The following is a 17,143-nucleotide window of genomic DNA, read 5'->3' as shown; positions in this document are numbered from 1 at the left end:
CATGGATGCCAGGCACTGTACTAGGCCCCGGGGATACAAAGGAAAGATCCCAACCTCACGCAGGTCAGTTAGGGGTTCCGGTCCCCAGAGACCTTGTCATCATTCCATCTAAAGGACTCTCCTCAACCATCCACAGCAGCACACACCCATAACGGTCTTCTTAAACCTCACTCTGCTGTTGGCCCTTTGCAGCTTGTAGGGAGTGAAGATGGGAAAAGAGCCAGCAAAGTGAAGAACGGTTAGAGAGATGAGGTTAGAGAGATCACACCTGCAGGGTGTGATCTAGAGAAAAGCCATAGTTCATGTTCAGATGGGAAATGAAATGAGAAGCAACGCTGAGCACGCGCACGCATACACACGCACACAATACACCTGCTTTTCAGCCTAGATGGGACCACCGGCGTCCTCGTTCAGTACTATGGACCTGTCCCCTCCCTGTCTTCAGGAGCTCTCCTCCAGTCTATTCTTCATGATGCTGTATGTAGTCCTATCACTTATTTCAAAATCTTCCGTGGTCTCTGCTACTTCCCAAAGTACAAACTCCTTACCCTACCAAGGCCTGCCACTGGATGATCCAGATCTCCTCCTCTTCCCTGCGCTCCAGCCAAACAAACATCCCTGGCTCCCCTCAGAAACACTTTGCAATGCTTCCAGCTTTCCCTCCACTGTGTCGAGGGTCAGGGTCTTGCCTCATGCCTGAAATACATGTTTGTCATGTCACGTCTGTCACATCCCTGAATGGGACTCGGTATCATTCATCCTGTACTTCTCCTGCTCACCTGCCTTCAATGCTCCCCGACACCACACCACACAGTACTGTGAAACGAACTCAACTGATGAAATACTTGCACATGTTGACTTGAATAGCAGGGACTGATATTCCAAAACCTATGTCAGTCACTGGTCTGTTTTCATCTGTATCTTGTATTGTTGTGGTGTCTAGTTCAACTTTTTTTTTTTCCCAAAGATGACTTTTAGTGGTTAAAAATCAGAAAATGTAATTTTCCAAAACTTTGTATGAGCAATTCAGTTCACATTTGTTCTCCAGTTCGTTACTTTATTGACTTCCTAGAGGAAGAAGTAGGGATTCCTGGCACAGATATGAGAAATAAGGCAAAGTTCACAGACTTGAGAAATCAACCCCTCTGTGGACCACTCCAATGACAGCAACTTGGGATGCTAGGCTCTGGTGCTAGATCCACAACATCCAGAAATCCATCCCATTTGTTTCCCTCTAATGGATTTCCCCTTCATTTTCTACTAAACCTGAGATCAATAAAAAAGCCATCATTATACAACTCTCATGCAGAAGTCATTATGCTGAGGTTAGAGAGATAAAGAAAGGCTGATTCCCGCCTTGATAAGCTCACAGTATACCAGGGGAGATGGGCAATTACTACATAATTATTATATAAGGCACACTGAGATAAGTGCTCACATAGAAGGACCTGCCAAGTCTAACAAGTGAGAGGTGAGATGAACTCCCAACAGGGCAATGCACACGGCGTAGAAAAGGACGTAGGATTGCACGAGATGGTGGAGGATGGGCTTGAAAGAGACGAGGGAACTGCAGGTGAAGGGGAGAGGAAAACCAAAGATTCCAAGTCGAGACAGTTCTACGTACACCAGAGGAGCGTAGCATGGTCCTGTGTGGTTGGAGTATAGGGTATAAGCCATGGGAAATCACTGAAAATTTTTATGTAGGGAGTGGGACACAGAGTGACATGATCATACTTAAGTAATAACAATTTTAAAACACTGGCAGTATTGTGTAGGATAAGTTGGAAGGGAAGGAAACTGAAAGAAGGGAGGCCAGCTGGGAAGCATGGCTTAAATTAGAAAGCACAAGTAAAAATGGGAAGGAACATTAGAGTGTTACTAGTAAGTAGAACCTATAGGATTTGGAATTGATGTGGTTATGGGAGGCAAGGCAGGGAAAGAATAAGCAAGTTGAACTCAAGTTCTCAAATCTGAGCAACTAAGGATTATCCAAACTGAGGGACGTGTACGTAGAGGAGTGGGTCTGATGAGCTGAAGAGAGGTTAGGGAGATAATGACCTCGTGATCCTTATGGACTTCCAGAGGAAGATATTTGAGAGTCAGGCTTGTTACATTCACTCAAGGCCAATGTCAGGGCTAGATTTAGAAATCACCCATACAGCAGTGGCAGCGTAAGCTATGGGACTAAATGAAACCGTCAAGGCAAAGCAAGTAACATGAGAAGAGGGCTGAGAGGGACCACTAATGTGATGTTTGCATTTAAGGAAAAAACAAGAGGCAGTTTTTTCTGACTATTGACTGGGAAGGAATAGTCAAGATGGTAGAGGAACACAGAAATCAAGACTTGCAAGAGCGTGGTCAAAAAAGCTGAATGCCAGGGAGAGAGCAAACAGAATGAAGATTGAAGTGAGGCACTAGATTTGGCCAGTAAGAGGTTCCGAGTTCCAAGAAGCTACCTGCAATAAAGCTGTATGAGGTCTGACAATTAAGTTTGCGAACACATCCTAGAAAAAGTGCTACACACCTCATTGCTGAGTATCACTACGGTAACCTCGGAAGTACTCCCCTTGGGAAGCTATGCACCGACGCCAGCACCTAGTCTACACTTCAAAGCAATTTTGGAACTCTTTTTCTGGAATGGCCATCAGAGCTGACGTCCTATTACCCTTGATGTCCTGAATGGCATCTAAACATCTTCCTTTCAATATTTCCTTTATTTTCGGGTAAAGAAGGAAGTCACTGGGGGCCAGATCAGGTGAGTAGGGAGGGTGTTCCAATATAGTCACTTCCTGGCTATAAACTCCCACACAGACAGTGCCGTGTGAGCTGGTGCATTGTCGTGATGCAAGAGCTCCTTTGGGACCATTTTTGCACACACCTTTCTCATGCCAAGATTTTCAGTTAAGATTTTTCTGTTTCGCTGTCAGTGTTTACTTGGTCTGCCATGCTTCTCACAGTCAGCCAACGATTGTGACACACAATTCGACGAATTTTTGCAATGTTTTCGTAAGTTCTGCTCGTTACTGGCTACCCTGACCTCTCTTCATCTGTGACGCGTTCTCTCCCCTCAGAAAAACGTTTACTCCTTTTGTACACTGCCATTTTCTTCATGGCATTATCCCCATAAACTTGGACTAACACGTCCCTGATTTCACTTCCACTCTTGCCAAGTTTAACAAGAAATTTAACGTCTATTCATTGATCTAAGTCAAGCTCAGCTATTCTCGTGACGGCACACAAAAACACACAACAATGAATGCCACTCAGCAACACACCGCCACACGTCAACATGAACACAGCTGTGAGACACTGATATACCACGGTTATGACACCTCACCGAGCTGTTTGTACAGTGCTGCCAATGTCAGCGCACGGTGGCAAGTTCGCGAACTTCATTGTCAGACCTCATATACTGGAATGGGCTGGAGGAATGAATGAACTGGAGAGGAGGACAGGCTAGAATATTCTTTCCAGAAGTTTGGATTGAAGTGAGAGATGGGACAGTAGTTTAGGGGAAAGCTGGTCTAATACTTGACTTATATTTTTAGGGGAGTAAACCCTAAAAGGGGCAGAAGATGCCAGAGAAAGGGGTTGGGTGATCTAGCAAGGTCTTGTAGGAGATAGACTGGAGACAGATATGTAAAACACAAGACAGAACATTTTCCCTAAGTGAATTTTCATGGATTAGACTTACATTCTCACTTTCATAACAATTTCAAAGACGTGCTCCCATAAAACTATTTTTCTCCTAATACAGAAGTATCTCTTAAATCACATATTTCATCAAAAACTGAGAAAAGGCTGAAAATGTATTCAAGTCTGTGATATCACTGCATTTGTTTTAAGCATCACATTTGAATCTATAATCAGCACATGACTCATGACGAGTACTTCATATCCTTCCAGACCTCCGCAGCTTTTGTGTCATTGTCCTTTTTATCAACCATGAATTTCCTTTGACTGAAACAACTGCTGATGAAATTTGGGAAGAGAGAAGCCTTGTCTCCTAGAAAACAATCTGAGGCATTTATTGCAAATAAATACATTCATTAATTAAAGGACAGCCATAAGGAAGAAGAGCTACATTACAAAGTGGCTCTTCTAGTTAATGACCTTTCATCACCTTCAGTTTAGCCAACAGTATATTTACCCTATACTTAAGATACAGACGTGTGTGTGTGTGTAATGTATATATATAATGTGTGTATTATATATATATAATATGTGTGTGTAATATATATATATAATGTGTGCATTATATATATAATACGTGTGTGTAATATATATAATGTGTGTATTATATATAATACGTGTGTATGTAATATATATAATGTGTGTATTATATATATATATATATATATATATATATATATATATATATATATATATATATATAATACGTGTGTGTGTGTATTTTTAAAAGAATTACAGTGTATTTCCTGTTTTACCCCTCAGTAGGTGTTTGACTCCAACTTTCTTTAGAGTCAAGCAGAGGAGGAGAGCGGTAAGAAGATGGGGGCAAGGCATAACAGAAAAAAAGAAGGCAAGACCAAGGCAGGATACAAAGATTGTTTTAAGAGCAAGATGCACGGAAAGCTTATTTCAATCTCGTGGTAAAATAGTTAGATCACTCCAGTAGTTTGGTGAACAGGAAGGAAAAGTTCTAGGTATACACATTCCAAATCTTATTATGAACCAAATTATAGATTTAAGTAATTAAATGCACACATAAGTCTGTCCTGCCAAATATGTACTACATGCTAAATGACATTCAAAGTGTCATCCTTTAAAAAATAAATAATCCTGCCTTATTCAGCAACTGCCTACAGTACCTGGACAAGGTACCTGATTGTAGAAGTGCATTTAGGCCCAGAGAACTTCTTCCCACTTATAACTGGTGCCAAAACAGCCTGACACGCATCATGCATTAGCTCCCAAGCTAAGAGCAATGACTTCTGGGATGTGACATCATGGTGTTGCACTAAGGCCCCCACAGCCCACCTCAGTACCTTATGCCTTTTACAGAGTGCTGGACAGGACTTCTATAGAGCGCATGCTCAGCAGTGTGAGAACACAAGTTGCTCCAGGTCAAGCTCCCAGGCTCGCTCGGGGCTCTAAACTGCCTCGAGGGTTGCCTGCAGTCATGTGGGGCAAGCCATCCTACACAGACCGGCAGAGGACAGGCCTGGTCCCTCTGGGAGTGGTCCAATAATCTCTAATAAACACCCTCACATACACATCACACTGAGAAGTGCAGCATAGCGAGTGTATGAAAGAGGAGACACTCGAGAATGTTCCGACGCAGAGGAGAACCCTGGAATTTACCAGACTGTGGGCCAGAGGAAAGGCGTATCGCGTGAGGATCTCAAACATATCTCTTCTGCTGTGGCCTTCTTGTTTCAGTGCGAACCTCAGGTTTCTCATGTCCTAGGGAGCAGAGGAGCAATGTAACAGTTCAGTCTTCAAATAAGGTCATATTCGTTAGCAAAACCCTTCTAGTCAATGAAGGGAGTAAAAGATTCACTTACCTGAAAGGGTCATTAACCTAAATTACTAAAAAAAAATACTTTGTTTGGTATGATGCTTGGAAATATCCAGTTTAAGAACCCCTAAAAATATCCCATCAGAGTCATGAATGAAAAAAAAAAAAAAAAGCAACAAGTGCTAAAGAGAAGACAGAGCTGAAATGCATTTTACAAAACAAGTCAAACCTTGCCTTGCACATCATTCTACCAGGCCTATCTACTTTAACTGGTTTCTGGGGTTATTTCTAACTATAAAACTGTATTTTACTCATGGAACTTTTCAAATGTGTATCTGTTATCAAACAGAATCTCAAAATGGTCAAACATGTCATTAAAATACAGAAGCCGTCTCCTTCTTTCCTCATGCTTTTAAAGTCCTATTTTTAAAAATTAGGAAATAATTGGCAAATTAAGCTCTCATACAAGGAATGCAATACATTTTTACTATACAATTGTACTTTTACAGGGTTCTATATAAACCACATTCAAGTACCCTATTAGGAGTAACTGTGCTTCCAGGAACTAAAAATTAATGCTCAAAACCAGATTTTAAGAGTAGCTTTTAATCCATGTCTCTTTAACAAGCACGGAACCCTTCTTTTAAACCAAATCCAAACAAAATAAGCTCCCTTAAATATCAATTTGTATTTTACATCAAAATAACATTCTATCTTATTTTGAAAGCTGAAGTTTTCAGGTAGTTGCTTAAATCAATCATGGCGCTAAGAAAGTTATATTGTGCACTGCACTTTCAATCAGAAAAAGGAGCCCTGTGCTCGATCTTGGGGATACAGAAACTCAGGAGTCAGACAGATCCAGTCCCTGCCTTCTTGGATGTCACTAGATTTTTCAAAGTGCTTTTTCATTTGTTATCTCCAGAGGATTCTTCAAGCTTCCTAAGTCTCCGATGTGAAGGACCAGCAAAGGCCTTGCCATGCATAAGACATCCCCAAAATGCAAATGGCAGACCTCGAGGTCTCAGAGTCTGGTTCTTTATATTTTCAATAAGATGATATGCTTTTAAAGGGTTTGCCGTGAGCCACACGTACAGCACTAGATTGACAAGGAGTCTCAGAGCTCAAAGAGCTGTGAGGAGGTTTCTTCTTAACGGCCTTGGGTCAGATGAGAACTCTCTGCCATCATTCTCTTAACCACTCAGCCGTCGGACCGCTTCTAAATAAATACTATTCTGACCTATCAGTGATTCCAGCAAGTACTTTCAATGTGCCAAAGTAGAAGTGATTCGAGAAACTTCGTTTTGCCATCTGATGTAGATATAATGAAAGGACAGAAAGAACTACCGTGTTTCCCCGAAAATAAGCCCTAGCCAGACAATCAGCTCTAATGCGTCTTTTGGAGCAAACATTAATATAAGACCTGGTCTTATTTTACTATAATATAAGACTGGGTCTTTATAATATAATATAATATAATATAATATAATATAATATAATATAATATAATATAATATAATATAATATAATATAATGTAATGTAGTGTAGTGTAGTGTAGTGTAGTATGATATGATATGATATGATATAATATAAATATAATAAAATATAATACTGAGTCATATTAATTTTTGCTCCAAAAGACGTATTAGAGCTGACTGTCTGGCCAGGTCTTATTTTCAGGGAAACAGGGTACCACCTTATCTTGCCAATGAGAAAACTGAAGTGGAAAAGGCAAATGACTCACAGGCAGCAGATGACCACATCTGTCACAGAAATATGAGCATATACTAACTGGTAAGTTCTACCTGGTCTCCTCAGAACCTGCCTCGTCAGGGAAGGACCCCTGGGAAAGAGCCTTATGGCATTAGAGTCTCCCAGTCAGTCCCTCGGCCCGTTTAACAACTGGGTCACATGCCGATGTGCCAAGCCTCACTGTAATAAATGAGTTGAAGGAAACACACCCCAGTTGTAACAACACGGAAGGGCTGATTGAGGTATCATTTCTAGAACACATTTCTAAAGAAACAACACCATCACTGCTGACTTTAAAATACCACAGTCTTTAAACTGAGCAAATGGGGGTAAGGCATGCAAGAAGAGAGAAGGCTTTCTGGGGATATGGCTTGGCTTTGCTTTTTGATTTTTAGGCTCCAAGCTGTCAGCAATGGCTGGCCTGGGACCTGGGGGGTCAGAATTCACCTATTCTGAGCTATCATCGCTTTTGCGGCTGGATAACATCCACTGGGATGTATATCCACCATGTGAAATTGCTACAGGCAAACAGAAATCCCCATGTTCAGAGCTGGTAGAACCAAATGTGTAGGGGTTACGACTACTTGCTTCAGTAGAAAACACAGTTGTGTTATGGTTACTGACTGCACATGACAGCTGACCTGTGAAGGCAGGAGAGAGAGACTTTATCCCCCTGCAGCAGATCCCCTTTTACCAACTTCAGATCTGTTACTGAGAAATCAGAATTTGACTCTCGTGACATTGGTGTTTCCAAGGAGATAAATGAGTTAAAAGGTTGTGCTACAACATTGCTCTCAGCCATCATCTTTGAGTTCAATGCTAATTCCAAGAAATACATACATACATACATATGTGTATATATGTGTGTGTGTCTATACACACACACACACACACACATACACATATATATGTATATAAAAAAACATCTCAGAATTATGCCTGGTGAGGTGTTCCTAAGCCCTTTGTTCCTATAATAAACAGTCAAAAGGTAAGAGTGGGTTTTCTCTTATTTTTTCAGGGATCACTATTTAAACACAAGTTTTTCCTATTGATAAGAAAACAGATAGAATTTGTTTAAAAACACTATTAGCATGAAAGTCACTTCAAAATCATCAAAATCATAACCCCATTTTCCCTTGAGTACTGTGACTTAACACTCTACTCCCGTGGATCCTTTTATGCAAAATGCCAAAATCTTCCTTAAAAGTAAATCCCATATTTCTAGGCCCCAAAGGGTAGACAGCAGCTGGGGTCATAGATAGCTTGGATTAAACCAAAATCAAAAAGCAAGGTGGGGAGTCATGGAGAATTTCAGTTTAAGTGTAATAATTACATAATCCTTTGGTTTCTGATAGAGTGTACTAGCCTTCATCTTTTATAAACCAGAGATAAGAAAATCGTATCATATTCATAATCCAAACAAAAGTGTAGGAGATTGGTTTTAAGAAATCACAGTGCATGACTAGGAAAAGGAGACTTGGGTTTTCATTCTGGCTCTTCCACTGGCTCCTTGGGCAACCCTAGGCAAGTAATCCTGTTTAGCAAAGACCTCATTTCCTCCTCCATAGACTGAAGGATTACGACCGGCCAGGAGTCACCAAACTTCAACCCTGGTCAGTGCTTGTTATGGTCTTCAAGCTCAGAATGTTTTTTTTAAGTATTTTGAAAAGGTTAAAACAAAATAAAACACAAAGGAGCACGTATGACAGAGATGCCATTGGCCCACAAAGCCTAAAATATTTATTATCTGGCTCTTTACAGCAACAGTTTGGGGCATCCTGCACTAGATTGATGGTTCAGTCACTGGAGACACTTAAAAGAGTCCTGGCCTTCTGGAACCCAACATTCAGAGATCATCTTACAGCAGGATTTGGGGCAGAACCTAAATATCTACATTTTTAAAGAGGTTTTACAGGTCATCCTGATGCATATCTAGGTGTAAAATCCACTGGGACAGATGACATCTAAACCCCTGTAGCTCTTTCTAGGATTGGGCATTCTTCTACAGTTGGTAGTCTTCTGATACTCAATACCTAGAAAACAAGTTTTCTTCCCAGAAGGTTTATTCTGTTGTTTGCAAAATGATTATCTCACTGTATTCGGATCCCAACTTTGACATTTGTTGGGTCATCTTAGCTAAGTTACCTAACTCTTCTTATCTTCAGGCTCCCCGTCTATAAAACGGCGATGCCACCGTTCACCTCAGAGAATTGCCCTGAGGACTGAATGCAAACCATGTAGCATGTGTTTGGACTGACACAGATGCTCAATAAACCCACATTTAACTTTTATCTATCATTCAACATGAATGTGCCCTTTTTCGCGCAAGAAAGTACTGAATCTCTTACTTTACAAGTAATATCTAGACCATAGGAATTTTCTCCTCTACTTGTCGCGCCTCCCATTTTTTCAATTCTTGAGATCACACCCAGAGGAACATCAAGTATTAGAGCAGAATCCTGTAATGGACAAAAACACAAAAGTCACTATTTCTGCCAGTATAATTAAAACATCAAAAGCAAATTAAAACAATCATATGCTTTCAAGGCGTTTTTACCTTGGCCCTTTGACCGCTTCTTATGAACAAAAATATGATACAGATCACACATGAAAGAGCAAGCATTAAAATAATCAGGTATGCAACCAAAACGCACCCCCAAACACGTGTCATTCTGCCTTGCCTAAGCAGTGAAGACTAAACTCCTGGTACACAATTCAAGGGACCCGTGATGTCACTTCCAGCCTGTCTCTGCAGGCTTCTATCCCACGACATCTGTGCTCCAACTAAGTGAACGCCTTCACCATTCTGCAAATATTTCATGTATGATCAGCCCTATGTGCTTTGTGCATGGTGTTCCCTTTGCCCAGGATATCTATCTTGTCCAACTACCAAAATTCTTCCCATGGCTTAAATCTTGGTTCAGAAAGCAACACCTCTAACAAAGCCTTGCTTTTCAATTAGATCAGACAGAACTGACCACTTTCTCCTCTGAAGTTCTACAACACTTGATTCAGACGGCTGTTACACCGCTTGCTTCACTCTGCCTTGTTACCACAAATTTCCATGTCTGTATTCCCACACGAGATACCATGCATCTGGAAGGTTTGCCTATCTTAAGCATGAGTGCATTTCCCAAAGCATGAGTGCATTTCCCAAAGCGGAAGGGCCTGAATGCATAGCAATACTTCTCCATCGTTTCTTATCCAATGCTGGCTGCAAGGGGTCCATAAGGCTGCTGGCATGACGGAATCACATTAGTGAAGTCATACCACAAACCTCGCAACAAGTTAACAGCAGCTTCCATGTACAGAATTCCTCGCCTGTGCCAGGTACTGCAACCAGGGGCTTGGCGTGCATCGTCTCATTTTAGCCTCACAACCATTCTAAATGGAGGTGAAGTATTCCCATTTCTGGATGTGACAAGCAAGGCTTTAAAAGCTTCAGTAACTTGCTTAGTAAATATGGGGAAGAGATTCAAGATGAAGTCTGGGAACACACATCAAAAGAGCCATAAAAATGGTCCTACCCTTTGACTCCATAACTGCACTCCTAAGAACTTACATTACAGCTAGTGTGCAACCGGAGGAAATGCTGTATGCATGAAGATGTTCAGTGGAGCCAGAGGTGGACATCAGGGTGTGGAAATTTACATTTAGTCAACTCGATGGAATTAGCATGCAGCTACTAAAATGATTATGGTACATGGAAAAAAGCAGCATACAAAATACACTGTGACTAAAATAAGGTAAAATATATATTCACATGGACAGATAGGAGGGGCTACACTATTTTTTAAATCCAATATCTTCTTTAATGCTGTGTTAGATGACTTCGATAATAATAAAAAAATTTTAAAGGTGCTTATTAAATTGTTGTTCTTCAAAAGATGTCCTTTGGGGGGATACAAATAAAGTTAGTTCTTTTTCCTTTGACTTTAAATCCTTGTCCTTCAGACGCAATACTAAAAAAATTAAGCATTTCTTCATAAAATATAAATATAGCTCACAGGTATTCTAGAAATTGAAAAAGTGTAAGATTGTGGTGCATCCAGGCCACAGACTACTACTCAGCTGCAAAGATGAAAGAACTATGGATACGTACAACAACCTGGAAGAATCTTAAGGGCATCATGCCAAGTGGATAAAGCCAATCTCAAAAGGTCATGTGATGTATGCTTCCATTTCTAACATTCTTGAAATGACAAAATTGTAGAGATGGAAAATAGAGACACGGTTGCCAGGGGTTGAGGGGAAGGAGGGCGTGGCTATAAAGGGGCAGGATGTGGAAGTTGGTTTGTGGTGACAGTCGCATATCTTGACTGTTGGTAGTAGCTACATGAATTTATAGATGGGAGTAAATCTCACAGAATTGTATGTAAAAACATAAGAAAAATGAGTGCATGAAAAGCTGATGAAATTCAAGTAGAGTTAACTATATTGTGCCAATCAATTTCCTGGTTTGGGTAAAGCAGTATAGTTATTGCAGAAGCTGGGTGATACGTACAGGACTTCTTCTACTATTTTTCCAAGTTCTTGAGAGTTCATAATTATGTCAAAAGAAAAAGTTTAAAAAGTGTAAGAGGATAGTTGTCATGGTGTAGAGAAAAGAACACAAGTTCTTAAGTTGGACAAAAAAGGTTCAGATGTGAGTTTTGGCATGTATTAGCTGGATGACTTCAGCAAGTTACTGTATCTCTCAGCCACGTATACCTGTAAAGTAGGGATGGTCAGAGATAACGGACTTAAAGTACCTGGCATGGTACCTGTCACTTGGTAGCTACAAAACAATGGAAGTTATTATTATTTTTATAGCAAAGACTCTCTTAGTACTTGGAAAACATAACTGGGCTCTGTAACTCTAATGGGTCAGTATGCTCTGGCATGCAGCTATAGGTCTTTCTGTTTGTACCTAGAAGGAGGCAGTTGTTAGCTGTTGCCATGGGGGGAAACACCTCACTACATGACTGAAATCCAAATCCCTAGGGAAAAAGACACTACTCAGTAACTGTGTACATATACAGCTGCATATTACAACATATTTACTTCTCAATATAGTCTTATTATTAAAAATATACTATCAGGCAGTCTGTTATGATGCTTTGATTATACTGAGATGCATGAGTGTCTTTATAACTGCGCTCCTAAATGTCAAACTTATACCTAAAAATACACAGTAAACACTAAATAAAAGTCTGATACTCTGGTATTAACATGGAAGCAAGAATGAAAAACAAAAAGGCAGAAGAAGAATTAAAGTGAGATGAGACCGTGGTGTTCTTTGTCCCTGTATAGACAGGATTCTATAGCTCTGATTGCCCTGACCCAAAACAAAACTGAAAATGGGACACTGAGGAAAACCAGCCAGATCCTGACCAAAAGCACCCACAGTCTAATGAGTCTACTTGCCACATTCTCCTTGAATGACAGGTTCAAGATCAGATAACCAAGCAGGCCCAACTGGGAAATCCAGGAATAGGAAAATTAGCTTAACTCTCTAGAAACCTGCGTGATCATTATCTAAATATCGTTAAATATTTAAGTATTCTCAGAGGTCCATTCTGACTCAAAATTCTGTGCCTGTGCACCTCTAAGTATCTAAAATATTAGAGCAGTAAATATAACAATCTAGAAAGGTACACTCATTCACTCTCTTTTGAGTGTATACTAACAGAAACTGTACTAGACACTAGGGACCATGGAGATTAAATAAGATGCGGACACTGCCCTCACGGAGCTCAAGGCTCAGCCTACAAGACAAGACACATGTACCCAAATAGCCACAATGCTAGGGTGGAAGTGCCAAGAGCCAGAAAAAAGGTCCAGACAAAGTGGACCAAGAGGTCAGAGGAGGGCAAGACAATTCCCTATTGATTGGGTCACATGAAGTTTCTGTGGTGGAGGTCACATTCAAGATGATCCTTAAAAAACCAAATATAGCAGCTAGAGAATGCCATAAACAGGTAACGGTGACATCAGCTACACATGGGGAAAAGCATGGGAATTTAATTTTTATTTTTTTTAAGTGGGCCGGGTTTAAGATAGGGTAGCAGGGGAATTCCCAGGGGAGTACCGCAGGGCTTGGATCAGTGTGACTGTGTCCCATGGAATGTGTTTGGAGAAGAGGAAGTCAATGACAGATTGACGGTTTACGAAGCTAGGAGCACTGAGCATTCTCCACTCATTCTTTGGAATCCTGGAAACTAATGTTTTTGTGCAAGTGAGAGGCTACAAGGATCTGAAAGTGGAGAGTGACCGAGGTGGAAGGCAATAGAAGATGAGCTACTGGGGAAGAATCAAAGATAACTCAGATTAGACTCAAGTGTCTGGGACAACGGTATCCCACCAAGAGATGTGAAGAACATAAGAGGGGGTTTTGGAGAAAGATTAACATTTGTCCATTTTAGACGCACTAGGTTTGAAGTTATGATAAATGACTCAAGTACAGAGCCAGGAGGCAGCTGGAAATACAGAACTGGAAGAGATCCCAATGGCCCCTCAAATTCATAATGTCAAGAATTAAACACATGCTGTGTCTCTCTCTGAATTCCATCTTCCTATCTCCGTGGCTGGCACTCCATCCATCCAGTGACCAAAGCTGGAAACCTAGGAGTCATCCTTGACCTCCTCTGCTCCATTATCCTTAAGCCAACCTCCCATGTTTACCTCTTAAGTCGATCTCGAATCTGTCAACCTCTCCAACTCTACCAGCAACTTCTCTGGACCACTGAAAAAAGCACAGCAGTCTCTTTGCTCCCCTTCCCATCTGCCCTCCACACAGCAGCTGGGGTGATCTTTTACAAAAGTAACTCTGATGCTATCATTCCTCTGCTTAAACCACTTCTGAAGCTTCTCACTGCTTACCTCTAAACAACTAAATCCTTAGCAGTCCGTGGAATCTATATCACCTGGCCACCACCCACCTCTCCTGCTCATCTCTGGCCATTCCCCCTGGCCCCACCCAGCCACACTGACATCTTTTCATGATCCTCTTGGTTTCAGGACCTCCCATGTGCTGTTCTCTCAGCTTATTCTCTCCAACTCAGCCCCTGCCCAGCATCTAGATGACTCCTATTCATTCCTCAGACCAAGGGTGAAGCCTCATTGTCACAGGACAATCGTGCAGGCTCCTCAAACTGCTGCATCCCTGTACTACTCCTACGCAACACTTACCACAGCTTACTGCGAGGTGTGGTCAAACAATATGGTGAATGTTTCAATACAAAATCTATTACAATAAAAGACACATTGCCATTAATCCCCCTCAAAATACTACCCCTCACTTCGAACACACTTATCCCATCATTCTTGCCATTTTCTGAAGCAGTTCTGGAAGTCCTCTTTCGTGAGTGTCTTTATTTTATCCTTCATCATGACAACGCTCCATGTCACACATCGCTTCTGGTATATGGCAATTTCTGTCAAATAAAAACATTACAGTGTGTCCTCATCCACCTTATTCCCCGGATCTGTCACCGTGTGACTTACGGCTCTTCCCCAAAGTCAAAATGACCATGAAAGGGAAACATTTTGAATCAATTCAGGACACCAAGGCAGCCATGACAGCGCAACTAAAGACACTCATGAAAGAGGACTTCCAGAACTGCTTCAGAAAGTGTCAAGAAGGATGGGACGAGTGTGTTTGAAGTGAGGGGGAGTATTTTGAGGGAGATTAATGACAATGTGTCTTTTACTGTAATAACATTTTTTAAACATTCCCTGTATTTTTTGATCACACCTCATATACTGGTGAGGTTATCTGATTAATGTCTGCCAGTCTCATCAGAAGTAAAGCTTCATGAGGGAAAGACTGTGTCTGCTGTGTGCACCACTAAATCCTGGCACAGTGCTTGACACATGGCAGGCTCTCAAATAGTCAATAAATTAAAAATGAAAGTTTGGAGCTGGAGCCATGGAACTGGAAAGCAACTGACAATGTAGAAAGATGAGGGTGAGGACAGAACTCTGGGGAAATATACAGTAAGGATGTAGGGAGGAAAAAATGAACTGTAATAAAGGCAAAAGGCAGAAAGAAGTGAAAGAGTCAAGAACGTGTGCAGAAAAATACAAAGGAAGGAGTAATCAACAAATATCCACAGCTGCAGAGAAATTAAAAAGTTGAGGACTCAACCAAGGCCACTGGAATTGAGCAGTGAAAGCCTAACTACAATAGGGAATAGAAGCCAGACCACAAGAAGTAAAGGAGTTAGTAGTCTGGAAGTGCAAGCAGCATGTGTGGACTAATTTTTTAAAAGAAATCTGGCAAAGAAGGGGAAGAAAGAGGATGGTAGTATCAGGTGGGAGCAGGGATACAAGAAGGTGCTTTAAAATAAAGACATTAGAGCAGGTCTGCAGGGGTGGAGACAGGGGAGGAGGCAATGAACACCACAAATGTAAAACACAGAAGAACGGTGGGGTACTGAGGCTCCAGAAGCAATGAAAGGAGAAAAGCTCAAGTAGAGGGGTTTGCTCTGGCTAAGACGTCTAGTTCCTTCCTCTCAGGTGGGAGAGGATGAGGAAAGGATGAGTGAAAAGAGACATCATCAGGTAACGAGGGGAATTTTATGGGAGCTCCATGAGGACGACTTGTAACTTTTCAACACAGCAAGAGATTCGATCAGCTAATGAACATGGAGGATTTCTCATTGATGCGATGGGGGATGTAACGAGAAGTCAATTTGAGATTAGAAGAATTGCCAAAGCAGCAATGGGACCCTATCTGGGGCCTGAAAGCCTGAACTTGTAGTGGAAATAATTAAATCCACTATGTGACTTTCAACTTTCAGCAGAGCTCAGTAGCCCCCAGGGTCTCAAATTTAGGAACTGACAAATTGGGAATGGTACGACAACAAGGGGCAAGGGGGACCTAGAGTATTAATAGGAATTGTTTTAACCCCAAAACAGCATTCGTTTTGCAGCAGCAATATAAGGAGATGATTCAAGACTAAAGTTTAAAAGAATCCCTATAGTATGGATTTTATGTTCCCACTGATATTCTTACCTAAGACACAACTAGGCTGTTTTATTATTCTAGTCTTTTTAACATTATTTCACCTCCTTTAAAATGAAAAGACGTACCAAATCCACGAGACAGAAGAACCTAAAAAAAGAACAGTCTTGAAAAGCTTTCCGTGCATTTTCCTGAAAACTATAGGAATCCTCTCTGTTCACGCTTGTAATGAAGTGGGCGCGGCTTCCCTCTGGGAAAGAATACAGGTCTGGCTTTGAAATGTCCACAATGGGAGGTTAACTTTGCCTCCCTTCTGGGTGGGGTCCAAGGCGTATAGCTGCAATTGCAGCCAATTAGAGACATTATGGAACCTAAGTGCTGCCACATTTATTAGATGTCCAGCTCTTTGGTGGCATGATGCCTACGTAGCGTAGCACCTGTCCAAAGCTCATTTCAGAACCAGATACCTGAGAGAGTCTGATGGACATGCAGGCCATCCAGCCATCTCAAATTTCCAGCCCTTGCCTCTGCACTGGTAAACCATCAAAAAGCAAAGGAAAGAGACCCTGCTGATCCAGTTCCTCATAGAAATACCTTGAATGGATAAAACTTGACATGTGTTCTGTCTTTATAGAGGCCCTTGAACGGTATTGAAGACTCTGTGGGTGATACTCTACCTGAAGAACTGAATCACTATGTTCCTATCTTTTAGAGAAAAATCCTAACAACAAATTTCTCCTTGAATTTCATCCAGGAAGAACGTACTAATTCCGACTTACCATCAGAAAACGAAAACTGTATACTCGATGCGTTTCCCATCTCATCAGCAGTCAATCCGAGAACCAAATTATACTACCAAGGGTTGTCATCTGCTTATTCCGAAGGCTGAAAAGCCTCCATTCCTTTAGCGTCCTACACAGTTCCTATATTCCATTCAATTTTAAAACTGGGTGTGTGGAATGAC

At 41.3% G+C, this 17,143-nt stretch overlaps 1 protein-coding gene across 10 annotated transcripts in view; it reads right to left on the bottom strand.

Annotated features, from left to right (window-relative positions):
* The window catches only part of MTM1 (myotubularin 1), a 95,524-nt gene that overhangs the window by 44,115 nt on the left and 34,266 nt on the right, over positions 1 to 17,143 (bottom strand). For all 10 annotated transcript variants that reach the window (XM_074323264.1, XM_074323269.1, XM_074323273.1 and 7 more), the window contains 2 exons: positions 9,581 to 9,691; positions 5,326 to 5,427 (listed from right to left, as the gene is read on the bottom strand). In XM_074323264.1, the coding sequence (XP_074179365.1) occupies positions 5,326 to 5,427; positions 9,581 to 9,691 (213 nt within the window). The remainder of the gene's footprint in view (positions 1 to 5,325; positions 5,428 to 9,580; positions 9,692 to 17,143) is intronic.

The sequence above is a fragment of the Rhinolophus sinicus genome, chromosome X (assembly GCF_036562045.2).
Source record: "Rhinolophus sinicus isolate RSC01 chromosome X, ASM3656204v1, whole genome shotgun sequence".
In the NCBI taxonomy this organism is placed as follows: domain Eukaryota; kingdom Metazoa; phylum Chordata; class Mammalia; order Chiroptera; family Rhinolophidae; genus Rhinolophus; species Rhinolophus sinicus.
This window is presented reverse-complemented; position numbering and strand designations above follow the sequence as displayed.